Source organism: Mastacembelus armatus, chromosome 14 (assembly GCF_900324485.2).
Source record: "Mastacembelus armatus chromosome 14, fMasArm1.2, whole genome shotgun sequence".
NCBI lineage: Eukaryota > Metazoa > Chordata > Actinopteri > Synbranchiformes > Mastacembelidae > Mastacembelus > Mastacembelus armatus.
Genome location: NC_046646.1, coordinates 13,813,076 through 13,841,055, shown reverse-complemented (window position 1 = coordinate 13,841,055; position 27,980 = coordinate 13,813,076). Strand labels below are relative to the sequence as shown.

The following is a 27,980-nucleotide window of genomic DNA, read 5'->3' as shown; positions in this document are numbered from 1 at the left end:
ATTAACAAAGATAAAGTTACTAAAGTTTAAAGATTAAAACTAGTGCTAAAATAAAATGAAATAATCATAATCTAATAGGAATAGAAGAATTTTAATTTCCCGTCATTAGGACTTTTTTTTTAATTCTTTGACAGCAAACAATGATTAAAGATTGCTCTTTGGTTTCTTTTGCTATGGCCCTTATTCTGTATTCTCTCAGAAACCTAGCAGGTAAATTCCAGATTGCGCTGCCCAGCCACTTCATGACTGAACTACTAAAGAAGCCTGCATCTAATTTTATAGAGTTCGATTATTTTATAACTGACTTGATTCTCAAATACAACAGAGCGACTCTGAAGTTGATCTCCACTAGAATATACATCAGGCTGCACATCAAAAACACACTCAGGCAAAATCAAAGTGCAAGGCAACACATTTTAATTCAAAGGCCTAATTGGCGTTAAGGTACAGCATATTAAATATCATTAGTCCAGAGACAGTCATCGCAGAAATACATACCATTCTTTCCTTTACATGATACATTCAGGCTGACTTTATATGAGATATTTTTTACACACTGTTAATGTGGTGCTAACATAAAAAAGGCTATTTACTGAAGGTCTCGTCTTTAATGCAGGTGCTACCCGCTGCTGTGAGCAGAAGCTCTACCTATCGGAAAAACTTTAAAGTTCATTTTGTCTCTCTTAATTTCTGATGGCTTGCGGTCACCCCAAGACCTAATTAAGACACTTCATTGCTGCTGTTTACTTTAATTTCAGTGATTACTGAGTGACTAGTAGCATCTGTGTTAGTGTTGTGATAGTTCCTCAAGAAGCTGTATAACAGAATAATGTATTTTACATCCCTGCACATAATGTTATATTTTAATAAATATAATAAATAAAAAGTACAAATATCTGAATATTATGGAACCAGATAACTATCAAAGACATTTTTTGTCAGTAATACATTGCAACCAAATGCTGGATCCAACAGCATGACTCAGTGGATGGACACTTCATAAATGCAAGGGCAAATAACATGAGTTTAGAAATGTCTTAACTTTGTTAAAAAATAAAATAAAATAAAATAAAATAAAATAAAATAAAATAAAACGTATTACTGTCATGTCCCGCCAGCACCATGTGGAGGCAGGAGACAGCAAACCAAGCTTTTGCCCTGCAACATTTTGATCCACATACATTCTGTTGTTCCTCAAAACTCAGGACGTCATTCACAGAGTCAAACCTTCAGGTTGCTATATTCAGTCAGGAAAGATTGTTTAGTCTTAGCACTCTGACAAAGTGTTAGTGTCGCATACGGAAGAGTCATGAATATCACTTTAACAAATTCCTCCTTTTATCCCTTTGCTGAGAGATTTGTCCTTCAGTAATTTACTTTCCCGGGGACCTGCACATTCACTCCACTGTAGTCCACCATGTACATGGGCCACTGCTGTGGGCACACACACAGAAAGATGATGACAGAGGAAAGTTGGTAATAATAGTAGAAAAAATGGTTTCATTAGTACAAAGAGGTTATTGACTTTGAGAATATACTAACCAACACAGGAATGAAATGATTTACTGTGCTCTGTCAAACTTGCAGCATCTTGCAAGAATTAAATTAACGGCTACAAATCTGTAGTGTAGAATTATCTTGAACCAAAAAGATCTTTTTAATAGGTTCTCATTACCAGTTGTGCATGCTGTCTATACTTGATGAGTTTTACAAACTTAACAGTGGGTATATGGCAGCTGTTGAAAAAAAAAAAACACACATATACATTTTACATATATACTGTATATTAAAGATGATAGCAAATATAATACATATAACTGAAATGCCACTAAAAATACTTGTTCTATTGCTGTAAACTTCTGCTTACTAATGGCTACAAACTAAGACATTTAAGTTATTATTATTATTATAAGTTATGATACAGCTCATGATGCTGCAAGAAACTCCTCTTAATATGTTGGTTGCTTTTGATTAGACAGCTCTGTGGATGTTTCCAAGCACTTAACACATTAGTAAGTTTTAATAGTGCAACCGGATAAACCTAATGCAAATTACTATTACTAAGAACTTCGGTGAACTGTCTAGTATCACAATTACATCAATCAGTTGGTTCATCCTTTCTCAGTACAGGACAGATGCTCTTTTAACTAAAGCTGTTTTGTCAACGTACCATCACTGGAATCTGATTGGGTGATATGCCCAGGTCAGAGGAGGCAGGTACTCGGTTGCTCTCCTGGACTCTCTTACGCTTTCGTCGATTGGTGGAGGCATCTGTTCCTACTGAACACACAGAGCATATGGTTTTATCCTTGGTTGGTTTTACAGCTTAGAGCTCTACTTCCACAAAAACAGGGGAATTAAACAGCACCTACCTGTGTTACAAGCCTGGCTACAGATTTCTGCAAAAGGCCTGTGAGTGAAAGCAAAGGCTGAGTCATTTTAGATGAGATACCAGTTGTTCTTTTGAGAGATTGAATCAAAGTACTTTTTTCCCTTGCATTAGTCTACTGTTCAGGCTGCACTAATTTCATACATAAAAAAGAAAACATAAATCTTAACTCTTGCATGGTTTAGGTCTTTTGCCATCATTTTTTCATCATGGCTTAACTGCTTCATTGTCAAAATGTTGTTCACTATTTCATATTATTTATATTTTCTTCTGTGGATGATTTATTTGAGACATTTCATGGGCTGGATTTAAATCCAAAGCATAAATAAACCATAATGAGCTTAAGTACCAAGAAGCACAACCCTAAATTCCCTGTGGAATGTACAGTATGGTGACAGCTAACAGGCTGTTGAATATTCAGGTTTCTCCAGACTCACTGTAGCTGGCTCTTGATGTTGAATGTTACTTTATCTGCGGCTTGAATGATTTTCTCCAGGCACACAATGTCGTAGGTGTTGGGGTTTCGGAAGGGGATGTCGTCTGGAAGGCCACTAACTTCTACAGACTCTGGACTGCCACGGATTAGCTTGTATGGGACCACAACAGAGCGGTCTAAGCCCAGAGCTTCACCTAATCAGGCACAATATAATAGAGAATGTATTCCACTTTATCTTTACATGGACAACAGCCTGCGTAAAGACCATGATCTTATCAATTCAATATAAAATACTTCCAGTACAAGTACAATATTCAGTCAGGTTAGGACATAATTCTTAAGTCAAACAAGTGTTTTTGGAGAAAGGCAGACTATTGGTAGATGGCTTTTATGACATGTCTCTACCATCAATTTTCTTTGTACCATCTGTGTACCTATATTCGAAATAAAACAAACTGATAAATGCAACAAGTACAACTGTATGCCACTTTATATGCCCTTGTCCCTGGTCCCAATGGGAGCTGCTCAATTCAATGTAGTATAAACTGAAGTTGATCTGTGACACAAAAACCCAAATTCCATTTACCGTATTTCTTGTTGAACAGTTCCTTGACTTGCTCTCGAAGGACCACTTTCTCTCCCATGCGGTTAATATCATCATCATCTGTCAGGTGCAGAGAATCAGGCAATGACAACTTTCAAACTAAAGTTCCTGATGAGGCAACAACAGGAGAAACAGGACGTAATGAAACATTTTTAACTCACCACTTATCGAAGCGTAGGCCTTCTTTAATAAAGTGACTCGTCGAGGTGCTGTTAAATTGATGAACAACATATTAATATTACATGACATTAATGTAAGTTCTCTATGATAAGATTTTGTTTTTTTTTTTATTCACCTTTATGAGGAATCATATTGTGTTCCTACCTGGTTTAGGAATGAGTCCTTGGAAAGGTCTGCCAAGAGTAAAAGAGATATGAGCAGGTCATTTTAAAGTCATGCTACAGGACTGAAAGATTTGACAAAACATTAAAAAAAAGTTTTGAGCAACTGCCTGCCCTGATTCTACCTGCAACAGCTTAAAAACACACATAGCAAGCATCATACTGACAGCATGCTATCAGCAAAACAAAAACCATCAAAACACTGGAGATTTGGGGAGTTTTTGTTTAAGCAGCACAGCATCTCAAGGTTTGCAACTGGAGCATAGCAATCACATTGTGGTTTGACTTTTCAGTTCCGTTTGCTATTTAGCTGAATGTCTCAAAAAATGTTGACAGATTTTAGGGAACAGGCCAATAAGCTATTGATTATTTAATGTGGGTTATGTCTAGTGCAAAAAAAAAGAAGATATTTAACCATTTTTGTTGTTATTTAACTTTTAAATTTTTACAATTTTGATAATGGATTAATTGTAAGTTAAAGTTATTTTTCAAGTAAAGTGCCAACTGTTTCTAGCTGGCGGATTGATTGATTTATGATTAAACTAATCATTATTTGCAGCTTCCAGACTTCCTACATATTTTCAGAGTTGTGCAGCCTTGATAGAGGATTGCACTGCTTTCAAATATTTACTACTGCTAGACTAAGTGCAGTTGTTTGATTTTTGACACAGGTGCGAAGCAGACATTGTAGCCAATGGTTAACAATTTCATAAAGTTGTGAAGATTCATGCTGTTTGCATTAAACATGAGAGTTGTCTGCCCTGAAGTGTTACTGAGAAGGAAAACAACATAACCCAATTCCCACCTGGTGATGGTGAAGCTGATTTTGTCAGCGACCGCCAGTATCCTCTCTAAGTTCTGGGAGCCGAAGGTGCAGGGCTTCCTGAAGGGGATGCCGGGGGGAAGGCCCTCAATGATAACCGAGTCTGGGTTGTTCTTGATCCTCTTGTAAGGCACTTGGACGGGGTACTTGATGCCCAATGCCTCCCCATACTTCCTGTTGAACAGATCTTGGACCTGTTCTCGTAGTGTGTTGGCCAGGTCGATCCTGGATAGCTTGGACTCCAAACACTCTGGAGACACGAGGTGGCAGACAATTTGAAATGTAATCTTCCAACAATGCACTTTCTGCAGCAGTTATTCAGCTTTTTCACTCTTTAGCTGTAAGTTAGGGTTGGAAATGTCAATACATAAAGCCAATTTATGTTTACACAACTGACTGGTTTCAAAGTGAGTGAAGTTGAACATTAAAACGAGAACATACCTGAGAATCCAGGTCTCTTAGATATAGCTGCAGTGTCCTCTGTAACTTGTGCTGTGTCCTTGGCATCCAGCTCTTTGGAAATACATTTAAAGGTTAAACTTGTGTTTCTGTAGTCTCTGAAGATTTACTGAACACAACAAACGTTTAGAGCTCCTTGTTCTAGCAGCTGAGCTTTGTCAAAAATAAAAGGTAGCGATAGCTGCAGAAAATCCCTGCAAGGACTTTCTTTTTCCTTTGGAAGAATACATGAACTGGATTTGACCTTATCATTTCATGCATACAGAGGACAGCAGAAATAGCACCTAAAACCTACGTTATGGGCTTTTAGAGGGTGGAATGTTTCACATACAGTCATTCTAACGTCTGCAAATATACTACTTCATTTTCAAAGCCTTGACTATTACAATATGTGAAATAGCTGCAGCTTTGCATCTTTTTGAAATGCATACTGCATGTACAACAGAGTGTGCAGAAAGTTAAATGATGTTAGGTCCATATATGGTCAAGTACATAAGAGTTTTTTCTAATTGGTACAACAGCTGTGACAGCAACCTGTACAAACACACACTCTTTGTGTTCTAAGCAGAAAGAGAAAGAAACACTTCATTAAAGTCCCTACTGTAATTTCTCAGTAATTTGCTCAATCCTAAATTCTGAGTACAAATCTAGAGTAGAAATTATGAATGCAGACAATAATAATGTCATTTATAGAGTTAGTGAATAACATGACATCCTGAATTTGTTGTTCTAGTGTATTCCTCCTTGAACAAAACCCTAATGTATATAAATAACAAAACAAAACATTGCTAGCCTGCTAAAGGGGCAAAATAAATAAACAAGTCAGTTGTATTTATATGCATTACGACTGGATGCCAAAGATCCTTAAAGAGAAGTAGAAAACAGACTTACCGGAATCACAGACAGGGATGGAAGGCATCTCTTGTTTTACTTGCTCAGTTAACAGCTCAGGCCTGCACAAGAAAGAGAGTATACCAATATTAATTAATACATTTAAAGTGTCAATTCATTGTCCAAAGACAATTAATTGTTAATACGAAAGTAATGAATAATTAAGTGCTAATAAGGAAGATATTGCGCAATTATGAAATGATAAACTATTCTGCAATGCATCGGGTTTCTATTAAAATTTCCTTTATGTGCTCTTACCGTTTAATTACAAACTTGATTTGACTGCTCGCAGCCAAGATCTTGCGTAGTTTGGCCGCTCCAAAACAGTTGGGCCTTCGGAGAGAGATCCCCTCTGGCAGCCCAGTGATGTACAGATCATCTGGATACATCTGGAACTTCGAGTAGGGCACCTTGACTGGCTCAGGTAGGCCCAGAGCTTCAGCTAAGGAAGAAAGGAGATGAGAACAGACTTAATTCATGAAATGCTTTTACATTTTTAGTAGGCTTGGCCATTATAGACATTGGTAATAAAAACCATTCCACTCAATAAAGTTGATGACAGATATGTTGAAAGAAACACAAGCAGTCAGTCAGGTTTTAAACAAACCTGCAGGATGAACAATTTATTTGGAAGACAAATGAAGCAAAATGTTAAATTACCTAAGAAGCCAATTGTAAGCATCCTATTTTACATAACAATTTTCAAGGTTCTATCTCATTAAATATATTTTTCTTGTACAATAAGGAATTATTACCAGCACTTAGGATGTGCTCATTTTTAGTGCAACCTCCAAGTTAAATAAAAATAAACTTTCTTACACCAAATAGATTCATTTTAACATATTTCCAATAAACAAGGTAAAAATTTGAATGTTTTATTAAATCCTGCACATTAATAAAGGAAGTGCACATGTGGAGATCAAAGTCTACCTGAAAAAGTAATTGACCTGGCATAACTCCCTTATAAAAGAGGGTTAAGCTCCGCTGCTACCTGTAGCTTACCATACTTAATGCTGAAAAGGCTCTCCACTTGTCTCCGAAGCTGAAGAATCATTTCACCAATGTCCTCCACCAGACTTCCTGCTGCAGGAGTCAAACAAATCGAAATGCCAAAATATTTACAGCAAGAACATCAAAAAGAGAATTATTTCACAAGGGCACCTCAGTCAGTGGAGTCGCACCTGTGAACATTACTACTGCTCCACTCGCCAACCTTATTTTGATAAATTCTGCCTGTCCCACCTGGTAATGACAAACTGACTGTGTGGTGTATTAATCACCAGAGACCATGACATATGGATGTAGGAAAGAAGAATGGCAAAGTGCAAAAATGGAGTTGAACAACAAAGTCAAAAATAATTCTTGAGCTAGACGTGACTAAAATTCACAAATCATCTACACTTCACCTGAAGTAAGTTTATACCACAACTACAAGCAAAACAATCCTAATGATGTTTACCATTTTCTATTATCAAATTTGGGAGATCACAATTAACAGAAAACCCATTTACACAATTCATTACTCCTTTATATTGGAGATATAAAGGCTCTTAACTTAGCTCTTATGTGTTTGTTTGTTGTTCATATTTTATATACTTAATCTGCCTCTACAGCAAAATCACAACAGAACATGAATATATTATGTGTAAAAGTGGCCTCTGAAGATCTATTTCTCTGCCCTACCTTCAGAGGATCTTCTGATGCTCTGGGACGGCGCACTGGGTGACAGAGCTTCAGCTGAAAGATGCAAGAAAAACATGAGAAGTGCAAACATGCAGCTTCTTTCAAACACATAGAAATCAAATCATGTAGAACTTTACAAAAGTTGTTTACATTAACGATTCCAATCATACTGTAATTAGAAACTATGGTAATTTCACTGCAATGAGCATTCTCAGTTTGATTTTTCATTATTTTGCATCTTATGAGAACTGATGAGGTATGATATTAACATCTCACACAGTCAGCACAGTGACATTCAAATAAAATGTAAACTTGTCACAAAAAGAGGACTGAAACAGAATATTGTATGACTGATTTAGTGTCCACACTATAGCACTGTAAAAAAGCTTCAGTGACTTAAAAGACTTATGTGTTAATCTTAATAATAATCTTGTTAGTTTTAATTCTGATAATATAAAAAGCAAAAAAACTCTTGTAATCTATGCAAAATGAGACATAAATCCAACATCTATTTTATCTTACTACAAATAACAGAATACCAACATTTGAAAACTACACTAAGGACTATAACTGCAAATAATACTAAATGTAACATTTGCTGCACTTACCTTTATTGTCTTTCCTTTAGTGGTAATTTGTGAAAGAAAAGAAAACTTAAACAAAGCACAATAAAATCAATAAAATAAATAAAACGCCTCCTGAAAGCAAAGCTACACCAAAGACCACACTAAGTATATTATTCACTCTCTGTATGTTCTAGTAGCACTTCTACAACTGTAAAAAAAAAAAAAAAAAAAAAAAAAAAAAAAAAGACTTCTAGGGTCAGTCACTAAAATTAGAGATTAAAGATTTCTGCTGCAACCACAATATGATGGAGGTGAATTGAATTTTGTTTGTATTGCTCACAGCCATGAAAAAAAATCAGTAATTACAAGTTGTTTTTTGTTTTTTTACCTATTTGTATTGGAGAAGTATTAAAAAAATCCAGACTAACAGGGATATTATTAGTGGGAAGACATGCTGCTCTTGATAAAGAAAAGCAATACTATGTTCTTGCTGGATACCAGTATAGACAAATAAGAAAATACAGCTTTTTGTTTGCAGTTTAAGTGAACTGACCCAAACCATTTTAATTTACATTTAATATATGAGGCTGGTGCAGTTTAGAAAGAGAGTGTAATATACTCAAATGTTCTTGGCATAAGCTTCCTCTACTCACCTATGGTTTAATGGAAAGAACTGGGTTCTGTGTTGGCTAAAGGTAGGATATGGGAGTCTTGATAGGATAACTGAGGAGTGGCTTGGTCTATCTAATAGAACAACTAACTGTTCCGGGCAGCCAGACTAGAGGACAATGTAACTCAAAACCTGGAAATGTGCACAATGCATCTGTCATTAATAACCAAAATGACAAAATTATCAAGAGTAGAAGTTTCAGTTTATTTTTTGATACAACAATAAGTGAGTCAGAATGTGGCTCAAAGCCACAGAGTCAAGTCAAACAGCTGCAGCTGATGCATGGTGCTTTTCACAGATTAGAGCAAATACTTGTAAAATGAAGGAAGAGAAAGGCTTTAGTAGGTCAGAGTTGGGGGTATGGGATCTTTAAGGTTTGGACTGTGTGTACAAGTGGCTGGGGAGGTCTGATCATGGGGGAGTCAAACTATCTGAGAAAAGTGGTTTCATACGTGCTGCAGCTTTATTTGGCACCCTAAAAAACAGCCAGCGTGTGGAGTGGCAGTGAGGGTGCTGTTGGTGGAGCTGGCATTCCAGGACTTGCGGTGTGAAGAGGTAGATGAAATGGAAGTGGGGCTGGTGGGGTTGATGTTACCTGCATTGTTTTCCATTGGGTGATGGGGAGCAGAGGGAGCACAAGGAGCAGAAGGGGCTGAGGGAGCAGAAGGCGAGGCTGAGGCTGGACATGCTGCAGCTGTGATAGGCTCGGCCACAGGCTCACTGGGCTCCTCCCCGCTCGTACTAGCATCTGGATAAATAATTTTTTTATAAGCTTTTTACAAGACTCAATACAAGGGTGCAACAGGAAATATTAGTTTGCTGATATTTCCTGTGCTGGTCTAGATATTTCCTGTATTGTACTAGTTGTAGCTTGCAAACCTGTGATATTGATATAGGTTTTAGACTGCAGTGAAACTACAGCAGAGTGGGGGTGTTTCCTCCACGGTGTGTGAGACTCAGTTTTCAGTCTATTCCTTTGTAAAATTTTGGTGACGTTGAGGCAATGTATATTTGCCAAACCAATCAGTAGGTCCTCATCCCTAATCTAAGCAAAACATATTGTTTCAAATATCATCAAACAAAGCCTGAAGGGCAAAGTTGTCTTTGGTCTTCTAATGACTAAAGAACCACAGTCGCAGTGGCTTGTTTTGCCCTCAGTGTGCCAAAGGAGATAATCACACTCACAATCATACTAGCATCAAGGTGTGTTTTGCTTTTACAAGACACAAGGCTTGAGGAACACAGACCAAATTACTCACCTCAGGTAAAAACAGAGCACAGCCACTTTACTAAACTTAGCAATGAAACGCTTCTGGGATTGTCTGCTATACAGTGAATAACACTGTTCATGATAGGGCGGTCAAAATTCCCTTTTGTTTGCAAAATTCATAACAAAACTGAAACAGTAAAAGGTGTGCTTAGCCAAGATTCTGTATTAGCCAACATAACAAAGTTAACTACTAATGCTGGTTCAGTGTATTTGTCCTTGTTGAAATAAAATCTGGGCATCAGGTAATGTTGTCAGAAAGTGCACACCCACATAGAAGTGACAATCAAAATAAAAGAGTAAAGAATAACTTGTCTTCTCAGTAGTAACAAGTGCTTATTTTATTTAGTGAATAAATATTGTTCAATTCTATTAGGCATTGTTGTGACTTCACAACTAGCAGGGGCATCAACAGATAAAGAAATGTAAGAAAGTCATACACCATCATATAATCGTGACATTGTTTAACATTTTTGACATTGTACCACACAGCTGAGATATGCCAGTGAAAACATATGAAAACTCAACTCTAGATACTGTGTGTATATATAGAAACAATTTTCAAGCTACCAACTGTGTGCCCACTTACCTGGCACTGTAACTTGAATGATCTCCCCATCTGGAGGCTCTGTTTTAATCCTTTTCAAAGGAATGCAGTCTCCTGAAGGACCTGAGGAGGGAATATGTTTGAACTAACTGGACTATGGGAAAACGTGGAGTTTGTTTGACTTGCAAGGACTTTTAACAGTGCTTTAAAACTTTTATTTCATATTTAGTGCTCAAATATTCTATTACATCAGACAACACATTACCATAAGCCTTTTTATAATGCACATACCTGCTTCACAGTCAGCCAAGGGACTCACACAAGCACTTGTTGATCTGTGAAGTAAAAGAAAACACATGTAGGTGACTACCAAATTGCAAAAATGAGTCATTGCATTTTTATCTGGGATTATTTGACTCTGTCTGGTGGGACATGAAATTGCTCATGGGCCAAACATTGGTTGCTCACAATAGTAAGACGCACAATGAATGAATTCAATTTGTTGCTGAATTGTCTTATATTTTGCTTTATCTGAAAAACCAAGTAAACCAACAGGCGTGGGCTGCGCACAAACCTGCTGCTGTGAGGATTGCTGACTAGCTCGGCTGTGGTGGGCGGGATGTTTAGGTTTTCAGGGAAGCTGTCTTCAGGCGTGGAGCCCAGGTCATGCTTGCCCTCATCCCGAGCAATCTTGCCAGCAGCTTCAACAAACAAGACAGAAGATAAACAAACACTGCATCTCATTAGTGGAAAACATCTGTGGGGTGTAAATATATATAAATGAAGACTTGGGAGGCCAGTTACAGTGATTAATTGTACAGGTTCTATAAATACCATACAACTAAATTCCTGGACAGAGTCTCACATAAAAAAATTAAATTTTACCCAGAGATACCTTTGAAGACATAGACAATTTTTCATTGCAATGAAAGTACAAGCTACACTTAGGAAATGAGCCTAATTAATTCTACTTTTGTCTCATATTTAGTCAGTACTATCAAAGTTGAATTCTGTGTACACTGTAGCCCAACCAGTAGAGGATTTCTGAGATCGATTATGATACATACATTGGGGAGTAAAAAAAAAAAAAAATCTCATAATATGATTATTTCTGTTATCATTTTCTTTACATTTACCCTCTATTTCCATTTCTTATCATTTATCTGCTGATATATATGCCAATACCAATTCCTCTGCAATGACCTAATATAGTTTGATATGACTGATTTAGTCAGGCTCGAGTGTATACCAGTCAGGTATCTCTTACCTCACTTAGTAGCCAGCATATTAGGTTCTTCTAGCTAAAACTACAGTATTAGCTACTGTTTGTGAGAGGTGTTTCTAATATTTTACCCCATATTACAAATATCTCTCAGTGACCATTAAATTGGGTCAATACCTCAGTTTGCAAGAAACAGATCTAAAGCCTTCATGAAGGTCAGATTTTCTTAAGGGACAATATTTTATAATGCAATAGATTTAGCTAAATACAGCTAATAAACAGCTCACTGTAATACTGCCTGTAATATAAATAGAAGTCAGTCAGTAAAGCTACAGTATGTCAGTAAAGCATTTTTGATGTTTAGTTTCTGCACAAATGCTGCCTCTTTTTAAAACGCATTATATTGTTTACTATATATGATGATTTTATCCTTTAGAGATACAAAATGATCAGCCTAGAAAGGATTAATAAACTGAAAAATTTCATCCCCCATTTTGTAGTCATTTTGTAATTTCCATTTTTCCAAAGAGAAACCAGGCAATTCAACAAAGTGTCACATTTCTGTTTTTTAATTGTATTTAGTATTAGTATGAGAGGTCATAAACAGATCAGCTGTGTTTAATAAGATCAAATCACTGCTCATATGCTTGAGAAAATGGTATTAAAACAAATACAAAATAAGTCACACTCTTACCAGTGAAAATCCTTTCATCAAACATTCTGGAATATAAAAAAAAGAGGCTATTAGCTGCTGCGTTCAAAGACTGTTTCAGCTCTGAGAAAACAAAGCATGATGCAAACATTATACATGTGGAGGAACACATCATTAACAGCCCTTTAAGCACATTAACTTTAAACAATCAGCCTCACTCAAAATATCAAGTAACTGAGTCATTCCATTATCATTTAATGTCTCTGATTAAAAATAACTATGTGCATGTGATACACTTCTAGACTGCTTCCCCCTCCTTCTGGCACGTGCTACCGCCCAGTGAGCCACTGAGACATTCTTCGCCTGATGTGATCATAATTTATCTTTAGACACAACTATTTCTTTGTCTTGTTTATTTCCATTTATTTGCAAAACCTTTTGCGATTGCGACTAAACTTATAAAGCTTCCAGCTGGGGAAAAGGACACTATTTTTGTGTACTGTACATCTATAATTAATTTACTACTTTAGTCAAGCCAAATGACCTGATTTTTCATTTTGGGGTCATTGCTGAATAAGTAACTAAGTCTGTTCTGAGGTTTTCAGAATAAGTTTGATCTAGAGAAATTATAATGTTGTTACAGAAATGACAAGAGTTAATTTTGTTTAGTGTCTGGTGACCTTGTTAGGACCAATCAGACTTTGATTACTGGGCTCAGCACTATGTTATCAGATGTGGCTCAACTTTCCAACAGTCTGTGCTTTGTTGTACTGAGGATCACATCCACTTTGAGACCAGAACAACTATAAGCATGTTAATTTGCTAACTTTAAAGAAAAAGACTAGAAATATTCAATATTTTTCATGTTGTCAACAAATCCCACTCAAAGATCAAACTTTAAATGTGAACTAAATTTTGGTTTCAATTAAAATCCAATGAAATTTGCAGTCAGTTGGTTTATGATCATAGTCTGTCAACAAAGAATGTGCCAAAATAGAACATCAGGCTTTGCATCTTAAACGTCTCTCAATGACAATGGCCATGTGATGTAATTCTCAATTAATGACATTTTCAATCTTTCCTAATTGTATTAACACTAATGAGCTGCCTGCAGGATTTGTTAAAGATGTGTTATCTCAAACAAGACATGGTGGCTCATTTAAATTAGCTTAAACAAATGGATGGAAGAGCAGCCGTTAGCACAACATGCTGGCAAGGGAAAGTCATTTGGGACATGGATTGGAAAAGGTTTACCATTCCTTCATGGTGTGCTGAAGGCGTTTACAACAGGCGTTTAACAGACAGATGGTATAGGCTGGTTCAGCTGGCAGCTGCTTATTAAAAACCTTTTCTAAATAAAAGTTTCAGAAGTAATACCGCACTGTAATTTTGAGGTGGGCAATTATGTCATGGCAAGTGGGTAGACTATGATCTGTACTCAGTGATTATATTAGACTCAATTAGTTACATGAAAGCATGCACTGATGTATTTCTTTGACAATCTGCTCATTTAAATTACAACAGTTAGATACTAATGACTATGAATGAAACCCAATTTATGACTGTCTGAAAAGACGCTAACAATATGTTAACAATATTCAAAAATAGACCACCTTATGCTTAACCCCAATTTTCCACACTGGTAATTTCTTCACTTTGTAATTGTGGTCTTAAAGCATCACTTACCGTTTGACTATGAAGCGGATACCATGGCGCTCATCTAGGATGCGTTTGAGCTTGGGAACTCCATAGGTGCAGGGTCTCTTGAAGGGGATCTGGTCAGGGATGCCTATGATCTCCACTGCCCCTGGATCACAGGCTATTTTGCGATAGGGGACAGGCACCATGTGATCTAGACCCAGGGCCTCAGCTGGAGGTGGAAAAGAGTAACAAAGCTTTGTAGGAATACAATGTGATGCTACTGAAGGATTATAAACCTATTCAAATTAGCACATTTTAATGCTGTTTTTTTATTCTGGTAGATATACTTGCCACTCTACAAATAATAATCTGCATAAGAAAAGCCGCCTCAAGCAAGATGCACACCCTAAGTAAAGGTTTACAGAGTAAAGACGAGAAATAAAACTTTGAGGGAATAATTTTTAAGCTGTGGGCTTGGATAAAAAAAAACATCCTGGAAAAAGATCCCATGAGGAATACTGTGGAAATGCTTTTGTTGCAGGCAAACAGTATCTACAGTTTTAATCAGCTGTATTTTTCTTCTGGTAAAGCTGTTCCTCAGCTGCACAAATTGATAATGTAATGTGATGACAAATATGTGTCCTGTTTATCGCTGAGAAAAAGATGATCAAACCAAGGCACTGACCCCAATCCATCAACATCCACAGATATGCAGAGAATCATCGCTGTGCATGAATAATTGCTTGAGGAGGCAGGGATACATTTCTAAATCATACCATATATGTAAAACTAAGAGCCAAACAAAATTAAAATGCAAAGAGAAAGCTTTGTCTCACCATATCTACTGTTGAATAAGATCTGGACACATTCTCTTAATGTGTTGATGTCTTCAGTTTCCCGAATGAATGAGTCCCATTTTTCTGTAAGAAAAAAAAAAAACAAGAAAACAACTCTTGTTAGTGCTTTATGTAAAATTAGAGTTTACTGGAACTTAAAATAAGCATTGGAGTACAAACGATCTGAAATTAATCTTCTCCATCCACCCAGTTCCAACTTTGTAAATCAGTGCAATCTTCTTAAAAGATTAATGTTGACATCTTATTAGCTTAGCCCTTAATGGTTAAAGTTTAGTAACGTTTAGACTTAGTTCAGTAAACAATGCTTGGATTACTGTACATGTGAACTTGCAGACCAGTGAAGAGCTTTGATTTCACTTTTTTTTACATAACATAATATGAATCATTATCAAGAAACTGCCAATTGTATGAACTAAATTCAGTGGAAATGTAACACTGTGTAAGAAAAGCCCTCTCTTTCACTGAAGGCACTTAGAAAATTTAAGGAAAGTGAAATGCTTTGGTGGTTGTCATGTATCTGAATTACAAGTTTAGTCATTATTACTGTTATTGTTATTTGAAACAAAAGATGTGAGGACATCACTCACTGTGACTTCAATAACCAATATAAATACCACCTGTGCGACACTTTTAAGGTGAGGCCAATACTTAAAGACACTTAACAACTGTATCTTCTTGGTAATATTTTCAACCTACCAGATTTTTCATGCACTATGGAGAAGAGTAGCCTCTTGGAGATATGGATGCCCGTGGGGCTCTGACCCTGCTCACTAGGTAGTCTTGTTGTCTCTTCTGAAAATACAAGACAAATCAGTTACAGCTGAGAAATGTTCACTTATCTGCACATTCAGTAATTAACTTCTCCAGTGTTCACCATTACTTGACTAACATAGTTAATTAATTGTAAAAGATGCAAAAGTACCAGGATGAACTGAACATCTTCTCCTGGACCTTGTTTGTAGTGTATGTCTTCTACACTTAAATTTCAGACACTAAGTGTGAAAGCATCTGAATGCTGGTTTCTGTGAGATAAAGGATTCCTTTACAGATATGATTATACAGAAATGTACTATACAAGTAAAGCGCTGCTTTGAATGAAATAATGAGAAGTATATGGTGTGGGATGAAACATTAAAATACATTTTTTCAAGCAGAGATTTTACTTTTCAATATTATTATTATTGCCAATGTTGTAAATGTTCTGTCAATCTTGACTTTTACGTCTATTTAAACCTTTCAAATTAACCCAATATATTCTGAGAAAAATGCCAATATTCTGTGAGTCAGACTGTTTTTAACTATTTCTGCAAAAAAAGTATCCACTGCCTTAGTTATTGGGATCCAGTGCTGCTAGCTTAACATCATGTTTCCACACTCCAAAGCACACATGTACTCCTTACCATTGTTAGCACTGTCCTTGACAGGCGTGTTCTTTTCTGTCCCTGCTGTCCAGTTGGCCATCCTGTCCTTGCCCAGGTTGAGGAGGGACATGGGTTTGAAGTCCAGCTTTCTGTCTGGGTGGGGTTTGGAGGACATGGGCATGCCGTACAGAAAGTTTGACAGAACAGAGCTGCTAGACGTGGCAGGGCTTGATGACGTGACTACCTGGGGAGTAGTCTTCCCTGGGCCGTGACTGCTCGGTGTCATGACAGCGGTGGAAGAGTTGTGATTGACTTCAATGCTGGACTTTGCTTCTCGGGACAAATCTTCTGGTGGCCTGGGCAAAGCAACAAAACCAGAATCAAGAAAAAAGCACTTTCTAAAGGTTTTACTGAATTTTTTTAGAGGATGGCACTGACCGGAGGCTGACATCAAACTTTCTGTTTGCCAACTGTATCACTTGCCAAGCATCTCTTGGCTTATAGTGCACTTGCTAAAGCAAAATCAAATTTTTTGAGTAAGATATATTGCAATAAAACATCCCCTTGGTACATTTTAGCAGTAATTAATAGAATGAAAGAAATGAAATGAGTGTTTCTATATGGCATTTTCTTTAGTACTTGATCTTATCATGTTTCTTCCCTTTCTTGTTAGGTGCTGTGGTCAACACAGCAGCTAACAGTGTTGCATGTATTTAAGAGGTGAACAGGTTTGTTTTTTTGTTTTTTTTGCCCTTCCAGCCTTATACATTGGTACTGTATACAGTGAAACGAAACAGCGTTCCCCAGAACCCCAGGTGCAACATATAACAACAATTTCATAATACGCTAATGTAGAAAGGAAACCACAAAACTGTTGTTGGCAAAGGTATGTGTCATTTGCTACCACTGAAAACACAAAGAGGAGAGTCTTTAAAGAACTCTTCAAAACAGAGTAGGTGTAACTACCATGTAAAACGGTTGTTAAATTACTTTGCAGGTGTAAATCATTTGGTATTCTTCTAGCAGGTGAAAAGGTCCAAGGAAGCTCTAATAAAAGACAGAAAAGCGGTGTTGTAATACATATGAATAGTTTTATTTTTGTTACTTGCATGGTTGCTGTTGACAAAATACAAATCCCTGTTCCTTTTCCAACCTGGCATAAGAGGTTGTTAAATATTATCAGTATTCTGGAGAAACTAACATTTAAGCTGAGAAAGTGTTTCCCCTGCAGCTCAATTAAAACTGTGTCGATCTCTAATACAACTAATACACTACAGCCTATCTGCTATTAATAAGTAACTACAGCAGAGGCCAGGGTGGCAATACGCTTCCAGCCATACACAAGTATGTATCTCTGCAAAGCATTAGAGGCAACAATGATATGCCAAACATCTTTTTTTCTTCATTTTGTTGTCAGCAAATGTGAAACAGCTGGTTTCATAATCTGCTAAAACAATGTGTTGCTCAGAAACAACAGACAAGAGACATTAACTAACTTACACTGACTTACCTTTTTACTGTGAACTGGATACGATGGCTCTGCTCCAGAATCTTCATCAGTGTCTTGGTGTCATACTCAGAGGGCTTCTTCAGGGTGACTCCATCAGGCAAACCGTGGGCCACCACACAGCTGGGGTCCTTCTGGATCCACTCATAAGGCACAGGGACCAGGCTGCTCTTTCCCACAGCCTCACCTACATAGAGCAGGAAACAGGGTGGCTATTTTGCAATATACCTGGTAAAAATATTATAAAAACGGCAGCCCAAGGCCATAAACAAACTGATTCCCCTCCTGAACAACTGAAGACTATTTACTAAGCTATTAATCCCCACTTCAATTATGTAAATTAGCAAACAAGTTTTTTTACAATGGATATTATTGAGTCAGGAGCAGGGTAAACATAAAAAGTTTTTTGGCAAGGAACGAACTACAGAGAAAAACACACACAGCAGTATGTGACTCCTTACTGTAAAGAACAGTGAAGACCTCCTCCACCATCTTCCTCAGAACAAAGATGTTGGATTGAGCATCTGAGGAAGCTCTCGGTTTCCCATGATCACCATCTTTACTCAGTTTGCTGAGATCGCCTTCCTGGTCTTTGGTATGGGCATTTGCTGTGGTCAAATTTTGCAAACATGGCACCCCTAAAGCCAAATGACAGAAGTCAGATTCAACTACCAATTACAAGTGCACAACAACATTTCAGATGCTTGTGGGCCCAAATAACCTGCAATATGAGTGAAGAAAGTAAATTCTGCTGTTGTGGCTACTTTTTTCAGTGTCTTCCAAAGAAACAAAAAACAAGATGACTGACAGACTTGGTCCTAAAAGTAATGCGTATGTCACTTTTTGAAAAATAGTGCCATATAAAATGCATGACTTATTCGTCTTGATGTGTCTGGATAAAAGCATCTCCAGCAATTAGTGACTAAGTGAGCAACATAAAACCACTTTGTACAAATCCTCCTAATTTGTTGTAGTTGAAGGCCAGCTACCTGAAACCACAAATCATGGGCTATTTCGGTTATATTTAGAAGAAGAAGAAGAAGAAGAAGAAGAAGAAGAACTTTATTAATCTCCAAGGGGAAATTCAATTGTTACAGCAGTTATTCTAACTTAAAGTTCTTAAATTTAATATTATTTCAATTATATAAATAATAATTAATAAAGTAATTAATCAAGTAATAAAGTAATTAATTTGTATGGAGAAAAGTAATAAAGTAATTATTTTTGGGGGTTTGTTTGTGTGTGGGTGTGTGTGTGCGCGTGCATGCACGTGTATGTGGTGTGTGTGTGTGTGTGTGTGCGTTATTTATTATTTATTAGTTATTTACTTACTAAACAAAGCAAAGAGAACTTGTATACCCAGCCTGCTAAAATTAAACAGTGCATGGGAGGTCACAATCCCTTGAAATTGGTGTTATTGGTAGGGAAACAAAATTTGTTGTTTTATCATAGTACTCAGTGTTAATTCCTGAAATACGACTCTTTGCACATTAGTTTGTTTATCTAAAACGAGGGCTGAATGGAACAGCTTAGTATTTGGTTAAGAGGCCCTGTATATTGAATATTTGCTCCTAAGGCACAGAAGTATTTAGCCTCCTGACAAGACTTACTGAGAAAAATTGCTATAATATTCTGAATGTGTAAGAAATGAGAAATGAGAAATGAGGTCAGAATTGTTAGGAAAATGTGATGTGCTTCATTACCGAAGAGGCGACTTTCATCTATGACCTTTGACCTCTGTCCCTAATGAGCACAACGTACAATGCTAATTTAAAATGCTAAACAAGTCTCTGACATGCTTACTATTTAAAAAGCACCACAAATGTTAGATTCTGCAAATGCAATACATTAAATGGTTTTGCCAAATGAGATGTGCCAAGATAGTTTGTTGATATATCATTTTACTGAATACAGGAACAAATGTGTGAAACTGCAAGTGCTTTGTTGATTCAATTATTTTACATTGAAGTGTTCTGATATTGAGCAAAACTGCAAGCGGCTGCAGTTATTGAAGCTTTTGGCTGAATTAGCATTTGTGTGATCACAAAACTGCAAAATCCTGTCCCCGCCGAACACAAGTGCATTTTATGTGATTGTCCTGCAGCTCCAGCTATAATGAGCATGATCAGTGCCCTGTCAAGAATAAATAATGGAAAACAAAATTCACAGTTGTGCAGGAGAGCTTACGGCAAAACTTGTAGAAGTCTGTTTGGATTTCCCTCCTGGAGTTGAGGAACACTCTGCCCTTTTCTGTGCCGACAGCAATCACACTGTCCTCGTGCACGGTGACACACGCCACCTCAGCATTGAGCTTAGACATTGCCATACACTGCACAACAAGGACACAGTCATCATTTAATCAAAAATCATTACTAGAACATCATACTGGAGACTTTGAAAGACATATGCAACACAAGAATTCACTAAGAAAACCGGCATTACTAGAAAAACTGGATTTTAATTCTCATGCGTGTAAAAAAATGGCACTGAATTACACTATTATCTCAGCTCTAATGATCAGTGTGCACAAAATATTGTGCTACACTGTTTTTAGCATGTTTAAAGGTGGATTTTCACTTATTTACCAAGAGCAGTTAATCATCTTGGCATAACGACACTGAGTAAAGCTTGCTTTGGGACATACCACTGAGTCCAGGGCAGACACCAGACTGGTGAGGATCTCCTGTCTGGCTGACACCAGCGGGACCTGCGGTTCGCCCCGGGAATTTGTCCTGATGCCATCACATGCCAGCTTCCTTATCTGAGCCATGCCTCTGTGGGAACCAGATGAGCACAGTTTAGGCATGCAGACACAGTGTGACATCAACAAACGCAGTATGTGTTTGAGCCTGCATTGATGTACACATGCAGCAGTGACCTACATTCAAAGCAACATCTTCTGATATTTGGTTTGGTTTTACTTTAAGCAAATATAAGACTTAATTTTAAACATCGAACTGACACTGGAAGTTGAGATATGAAAGAAGAAGGTCAAGCCTTAAGAATAGATTCAGGTGCCTTTAACAGTCCATCATCAGCTTTACATGTTGAAAATGGGGTAAATTCCACTGGTATTAGCTTAATTATTGGGTTAATTTACAGGGACATAATCAGGTCCATCCAAATCAAGCTACTTTAGGGCCTAATTACAAACTTGGATACTTCCACCCACAAGGAAAACCCACACTGACATTGAGAGTAAACTTTGCCAAAGCAGAAATAAAGAGTGTAATTAGGAATAGACTGGAGGAAAGGTGGAAAAAGCATCCAATCCAGGCTTAAATCTGACAAAACGATGATGATTTTACAGAATTCAAAGGAAAATTAGAGAGACAAAATAATATAGAGATATAGATTTGGTTATAAAGGACTCAACAGCACATCTTTCAAAAGTGGAAGATAACAGGATGGTTGTGAAGACATTTTAGAACTGTCACAGATATGAACATTGTGCTTTACCACCACTAACTAACCAGCTTGTGCAGATATCAGGCTTACATCTTGTCAAGACAAACAATGTAGATGACCTAGTCAGCAGTTCCAGTTTCAGCACTTTATGCACCATTGTTATTCATTTGATGCAACTGAACCATCATGAACCTGAATCAGCTGGCATTAACAGGTTTTACTGTGGGGGCCAGGGTTATTTTACAGGACTGGATGAGCCCAACTTACTCTTCTTTTGAAATTTCAATTGTCGAGGTAAATTATATTCAAAACAAGGTGAGCCAAAGTTGGCACAACTTCATGATGCACATTAAGGGTGTAACATCTTAGAGAGAGGGTATGGGGCATTTGTTATGGACAATATTGAAAAACTGGGATGTCAATGTTGTTTTTGTCCTTTACACTGCCCTTTATTTTTTTGCCTGGTTTAGTTAATTGGCTGTTGTGTTTTATGTGTTCAGTATTATTCAATGTACTTTGTGCAGTACTGTATTACAATGCATTAAAAAAAAAACATTACTCTGTACTTAATGAATTAAAATTGAATAGGGAGATCTGTGCGAATATCCAGCCAATTTGCTGATTTGTTAGTTAGCATTAAACACAGTATACAGGCTGATGATAATTATCATTAGTTTGGCAGGTATTTATGGTAAAAAATGGGCAAATCAAATTTAACCGCATGATAACACTGACGGGAAAACGAAGGGGTCAGATCAGCAAGACGATAAGAGCAGTCAGATGATGTCACATGAGCTCATTTATACTTTATTTTCTCTCCTTGACAGAGAGAGGGTGCAGGAAACAGAGATTCTGACTTAAGATGGCCAAGATAAGTTCTTAACTTTCCACAGCCTCTGCAGCACTGCAACCAACCAGTAACTGCATAATACATTTCAACAGAAACTCCCTATCAAAAACAGCCTGAACTCTAAATGACAGGGTAAACAATGCTGATAAAAGTAAAGAGGCAAACAGATAGCGGTTGTTAAAGAAAACCTGCTCAGCTAAAGCCAGGCACTATGTTCTCATGGCAACTGAAACCCGTCTCCTTGGAAACTAATCTCGGGGCATTTGAACAATGCAGCCCTGGCCTTTAATCTCTCCAGACACTGGGAACCATTATACTAGCCTCTGGCAAACCACTGCCTCAATAGAGAGAGGACAGAGAGGTAGAGAGAGATAGACACAAGCAGAGAGAGAAAGAGGAGGGTGGGTGTGGTGGGGTTCAGCTGCACCAGTCTGAGCGTGCCAAGTCTATTGGCCATCTAAATCTGCCTCCCCTGAGGCCACAGCAAACATTAGCCCCCTCCTAAATTATTACAGCCTCGAAATAGATGGCCTCTTTCCTTTACATATTTAAAAGGCAAAGGAAGTAGCAAGAAGGAGAAAGGTGGGGATAACCACAGGCTTCGCAAGAGGAAGCTGAAGCACAATGTCACTGTGCTGTTATGGTGCAGTACATCGATATAATAACAGTGGAACGGCATTAACAAATAAAGCATCACACAATACTGATGAATCTATTATGAAGCTAAAAAAACAGAAACTGGATGCAAATCTTGCTTTCTTGATGTGAATGATGCAAACTTTGTGGTTATGATAACACTACTCACTCCAGACATCACTCTGAAAAAAGCTCACTTGTTCTTTGAGCCAACAAAAATCAACCAGCAATCCTTACTGACGGGAGCTACAGGTTTTGTAACTTGTTTGAGATTAAGGACTTAGTGTCTATTTTCTTAGCAACAAAAGAACAAAAAGCAATAATGGCATTTTAACTGGACTTAATGACCATGTAAAATCTGCTCAGGCATGTTTTAAAAAAAATCTTCAGCTTCCTCCTCTTTACATTTCTATTAATGTCTTACTTAGGCATCTTGCTTGGTTTTTCCCGCATTTTTATTCCTGTGCAAGCTGCCTGAGTGTCATTTAAAGTTAACTATTTCAGTTTGCTTAGAAACCGCATAAAATTGAAAAAAGAACTGTAACGTAATTAATTTGTTTAATGACAAGAGCAGTAGTTTGGCTACAAATCCAAATATCAATATATACATGAGTCAGTCAAGGTTACCAAGGAAGTTTTTATGTCCACATAAAATGTGTTTTTTAGTTAGCCATTGTTGCGTAACTATTAATATTACACATAAATACACCATTCTAAATAAACCCTCTAGTAAATCTCTAACTTGGTATCAAGTAGTCAGATTGTTAAAAACTAAGTGGTGGGTGACACCTACCACACTCTCAAATCTGTGTTTTAAATGGCCAGTCATTTCTATCTTGCTTCAGCTGCAGAGAATATGGATTTAATCAACTCAGATGGTCGGTGTGCCTCAAGTAAATTAATTAAAATGCACATCATATGTAATAAAATTTTGCAGTGACTGAAAAGAGTTAAATATAATGATTTAAGAATGCACCATGGCCTTTACGGATTTGAGTCTGTTTATCCTTGTACCAGTTGCTCTTGTGAACGTTCATCATTTAGTATGACTTGAAGTGGGGTGAATGTACCACATTGCTGCTACTCCCTGTAAATTCATCAACACATCTTTTTATGGCGTTGCATTTGTGGCTCAAGGTCAGTGCTGTTCTTTGTTGTGAACACTGTACTTGCTGAAACAAGCTCAACTCACATACACACAAAAAAATCAAAAGGCAGATATAAGCACCTACTATGTTTGAAAAACTCCCACTATTACTGACAGAAATTTCTAAGAGGTTTAGTGAAATGACCATGCACACCTACACAGGTATATTCATTTATTCTGGCCAATTAAGCCTCTGCTTAGGTTGAAGATGGACAAAGCTAAAATCAGATGAGGTTACAAACTTCATGAACTAAAACAAAAGGCTGTGTTCTTGCATATTTAAAACTGTGGGGAGGCGGGGTGCTCTACACAGTTTGTTAGGTCTCAATGATACAGATAGATCCCTTTTTGTGAGTTAAAATGCATGTAAGCAGAAACTGCTTGTTTGCAAGATCTGCTCCATGGGGTACCGTTGATTTCTTTATGTGGCTTTAAGTACTGGCAGACACACTCCAAGTACATTTTCCATTAGGATTCAGCCCCAACAAGCCATGTGTCAGCTGCCAGGTATCCAGGCTCCTTAACACAAATGTTTGGTGCAAAATCCTTGTTAAACTTTGGTTGATCAAATTTTTAAAGTGTGTGACCTGTTCAGTATTGAGCTAAAATAACTTTCTGAAGTATTTGACTTCATTCTGAATAAAAAAAATTTAGGAAGTGCAACAGTCTCCTGTATAACTCCAGCTTTTCAGTTATTTAATAAACACTGGTTACATTTTTTAAAGCGGAAAGAAAGTCGGACTGTAATGTAGTCCTACTTGCAACAACATACAGTAAGGTGTGGTTTCACAGCTATCATCTAACTTATCATTACAGCAAAACAACCTGATCCCTTTGTTTACAACGTGTTTTTGAGGTTGTGGCCTTTTGATGATGCAATCACTGGTACTATGATTTTTAAATGCCAAACAGGAATCAATGATAAACAAAAGAACCAGAGAGGTCATATTAGGAATAAAAATGTTCAATCTTCCAATCCAGACTTAAATTTGAAAGAAAAAAAAAGCATTTTGGCTGGTAATATTTTATACAACACTGGCAGCTAATTGGATCAGTGCTGGAAAACTATGAGCTGTTCTTTAAGCCTAAAATAAGATAGTTGGTTAAACACTTCACAACTGAAAACACAGGGGCTAATAAATTATCAAACTAGAAAGAGATCCATCTCTTTAAATGTCCATTTTGTCTTAACAATGCTATAAAGCACGGTGTGTTAATGGGGCTAATCGTATACCATGCCAACCTTAGCTTATCACAGATTTATACAGTGTAGCCATCACCCAGACTATAAAATATTCTTTATTACAGCATGTTATAATTGTCTCAATTTGTTTAAAAGACAACATCAAGCTGTGAGTTTTATAAGACTATCCCTGTTTAACACTTTTTGGTATTTTACTGATAACTGACATTTTGATACATGGGCAACTAACGAACAAATGGTTAATGATCTTAGTTTGCCTGCCGTGTGTATTTACTAAACACAAACAGGGCAACTTTCCACGGCCATATTTTTATTTGAGTTGGCATGATAGTGTATTCACACAAAAAAAAAATATATATATATATATATATATATGGCAGATACAGAGCTAGGAGTTATGGTGAGAGGTTATGGTGCAGGAGAAATACTATTAAGTTCACATCACTTGAGAGTGGAAAAGAATTACTTTGAAAAAGTGGACCCAGGAGAGAGAGAGAAAAAAAAGCTTTATACCACAGGATATGAGACATGAGTGCAATAAATAAAGTCAACAGACTCTGTGTGTGTACAATCTGTATTTTTCCTTCTTGTCTAGTGAAGTCAGTCGAGCAGTCACAGCTGATAAAGTTTTATTCCAGTCAGCTGTTTTTAAACTTTGAGGAGTCTGGTACCAACTACAACCAGACAGCTGAGAGCCAGGAGAAATTATCACTCTAACCTTGTCTGGCTTCGAAGTCACACACAATAAACACTTGGAGTTTCCGCTTCCTAAGTCTGTTTTTGTGACAATCCTTTTACGTTTACTAGTTTGAGACACACTCCACTGATTGTACTGATTCGAGTAGGAGATAGCGTTAGTAACTAAAGATAAGTTAGCCGTAAGTTTGCCACATTATTAAAGTCTAACAACGCTGTAATTAAGTCAACAACGCCGTTAGTTTCTTGATACGACCGAAATGTTTAGCTGAAGTTTGAGTGTGTTACTTCCTTTTTGGTTTTCACTTGCTAATTTAGCTCGAGGCTTGCTAATTTAGCTAGCCTGCTTTGTTGTTCTCGCTGATAACCTTATATTGACGGGTAGCAATGTATGGAGGATAATTTAGCAGGCAGACAGGCGATCATAAATACAGGCTAGCGCCCCACTCGCAAGGTTACAGGGAGGAGTCCGTGTAGGCTGAGTTTCCCCCAACCAACAATAACCTATCGACTTTATTATGTCTAACTATTGTCTGACGAATCGCTGCTGGTTAATTAGCCAACGGTGTCATAATAACGTTGAGCTAGCTAACTAGCTAGCTTAAACTCGTTAGCTCGACTGCGTTAGCCCCTCTTGCTAGCTAGCGCTAGCACTTTCATCTCCTCACCCAGTCCAGAAATTAGGTTGTAATCTGTAATTTCTAAATGTGCAGCCATGAAACACGCCAGACGTAACGAAAACACACCATATAACTGTCATTGAACAGAAAGGAGAAAGAGAAATCTCACCTTAATTAGCGATTAAATACCCTTGTTGCTGCTGTCAATCCCGGAATAGGTTTATTCCCCGTTTTAATCCATCAGAAACGTTCACAATTCCCATCCACAATGTAGCTGTACCGTCTGCTAAAGCATCGTAATCCGAAACATCACAACGCTGACTTCGATATCACGGTTTATAATCTTTTATTTCAGTATTTTTTTCTTCGTTAATTTCTCTTTTTCCCTTAACAGAGCAGGGTGTCCCTTTCCCCTTTCTTTGTTCTGTAATCCAGTAAAATTGAAACTCATTCGCCTCCTGCTAATCCCAGCCCAACTCAACAACAGCATCTATTGGCTACGATTTACATACAGGATTAACGGAGGGACCTCTGGAAAAACCCTCAGAAGGCAATATTTACACGAAAGTGTAGTATTACTACTCTATTTCTTATATTATTCGGGCAGTGACAGTTTTAATAATTTGTCTGTCACTTGGCTGCAGAGTCACACTGACAGTTTTACTTTAAGAAATCCCTCAGAGAGAGTATGAAGGAATTTGGATGTCATATTTGTACACTATCCAAATTATTTTTAGGATTAGGATCTGTCCAGTGGACATATAGGTTTTTGGCCAGGACATTGTGATAGCCTCAAATAACCCTGGTATGTTTAATATAGGGTAAAGTTCATATTATTGGGCAAAAGAATAAATAGCTTTTGTAATAAACAAAGTTGTAAAGAATTTATTTAACAAACTAATTATACACACTGGCTATAATCCTCTACATCACTTTTATCTGGTTAGTTTAACGTATTTTGACACAAATTTAGCCCAAACCTTTTTTTATATATATATATTTAGTTGTACTTGTGTTAAAACATGCAATACTATCTGCTCACTTCTGCAAATAAGTAACCACTTATTTATTCAAATGTCAACAGAATAACCAATCTGCCCTCTAGCAAAAAAAAAAAAAAAAAAAGACGTGGATAAGACCTGATATTTGTCAAGGTCAGCAAGTAGAAGTGATATATCTAGGGGTTTGAAATCCAAAGGTTGTAAATAAATGCTGTGTGTATTGTCTGGACATTTCATCTTCACCGTCAACATATTTGGCCATTTTTTCAAGAAATTATTGCCCCTTCTTTTGACTGATATCAACCATTAAATATTATTTGACGCCTAATATTTGCTTGAGATGGGTATATGATGTACAAAAGAGTTTAGTTTAGCTGACAGTCTGTGCGTGTGTGTGTGTGTGTGTGAGAGAGAGATTGAGGACTATGTAAATGGCCATAGTTGCTGGCTGAATTTCCCAAACCACCAACATCTTACTGGCATAAAATCTGACACCACTTGG

General features: G+C 37.2%; 1 protein-coding gene across 3 annotated transcripts; it reads right to left on the bottom strand.

Annotated features, from left to right (window-relative positions):
• Positions 1–394: 394 nt before the first annotated feature.
• Positions 395–26,928, bottom strand: gtf2ird1 (GTF2I repeat domain containing 1). Of its 3 annotated transcripts, none has more exons than XM_026328588.2 (27): positions 26,647–26,927; positions 20,561–20,690; positions 20,104–20,245; positions 18,378–18,554; positions 17,920–18,103; positions 16,449–16,765; positions 15,745–15,840; positions 15,028–15,111; positions 14,237–14,420; positions 12,593–12,618; positions 11,251–11,377; positions 10,968–11,011; positions 10,719–10,799; positions 9,458–9,610; positions 7,627–7,680; positions 6,946–7,026; positions 6,202–6,385; positions 5,944–6,005; positions 5,035–5,106; positions 4,576–4,843; positions 3,754–3,782; positions 3,591–3,638; positions 3,412–3,489; positions 2,827–3,019; positions 2,373–2,410; positions 2,171–2,277; positions 395–1,434 (listed from the first exon to the last, which is right to left on the bottom strand). In XM_026328588.2, exons 2-27 carry the CDS (start codon positions 20,684–20,686, stop codon positions 1,366–1,368), a joined length of 3,024 nt encoding a protein of 1,007 aa, XP_026184373.1. In that variant the 5' UTR covers positions 20,687–20,690; positions 26,647–26,927; the 3' UTR covers positions 395–1,365. The 3 variants fall into 3 exon arrangements, 2 of the variants coding, with proteins under 2 accessions (XP_026184373.1, XP_026184372.1); XM_026328587.2 differs by having other exon boundaries at positions 2,171–2,280; positions 26,647–26,925; XR_003297003.2 differs by lacking the exons at positions 395–1,434; positions 2,171–2,277; positions 2,373–2,410; positions 2,827–3,019 and having other exon boundaries at positions 3,414–3,489; positions 3,725–3,782; positions 26,647–26,928.
• Positions 26,929–27,980: the final 1,052 nt, after the last annotated feature.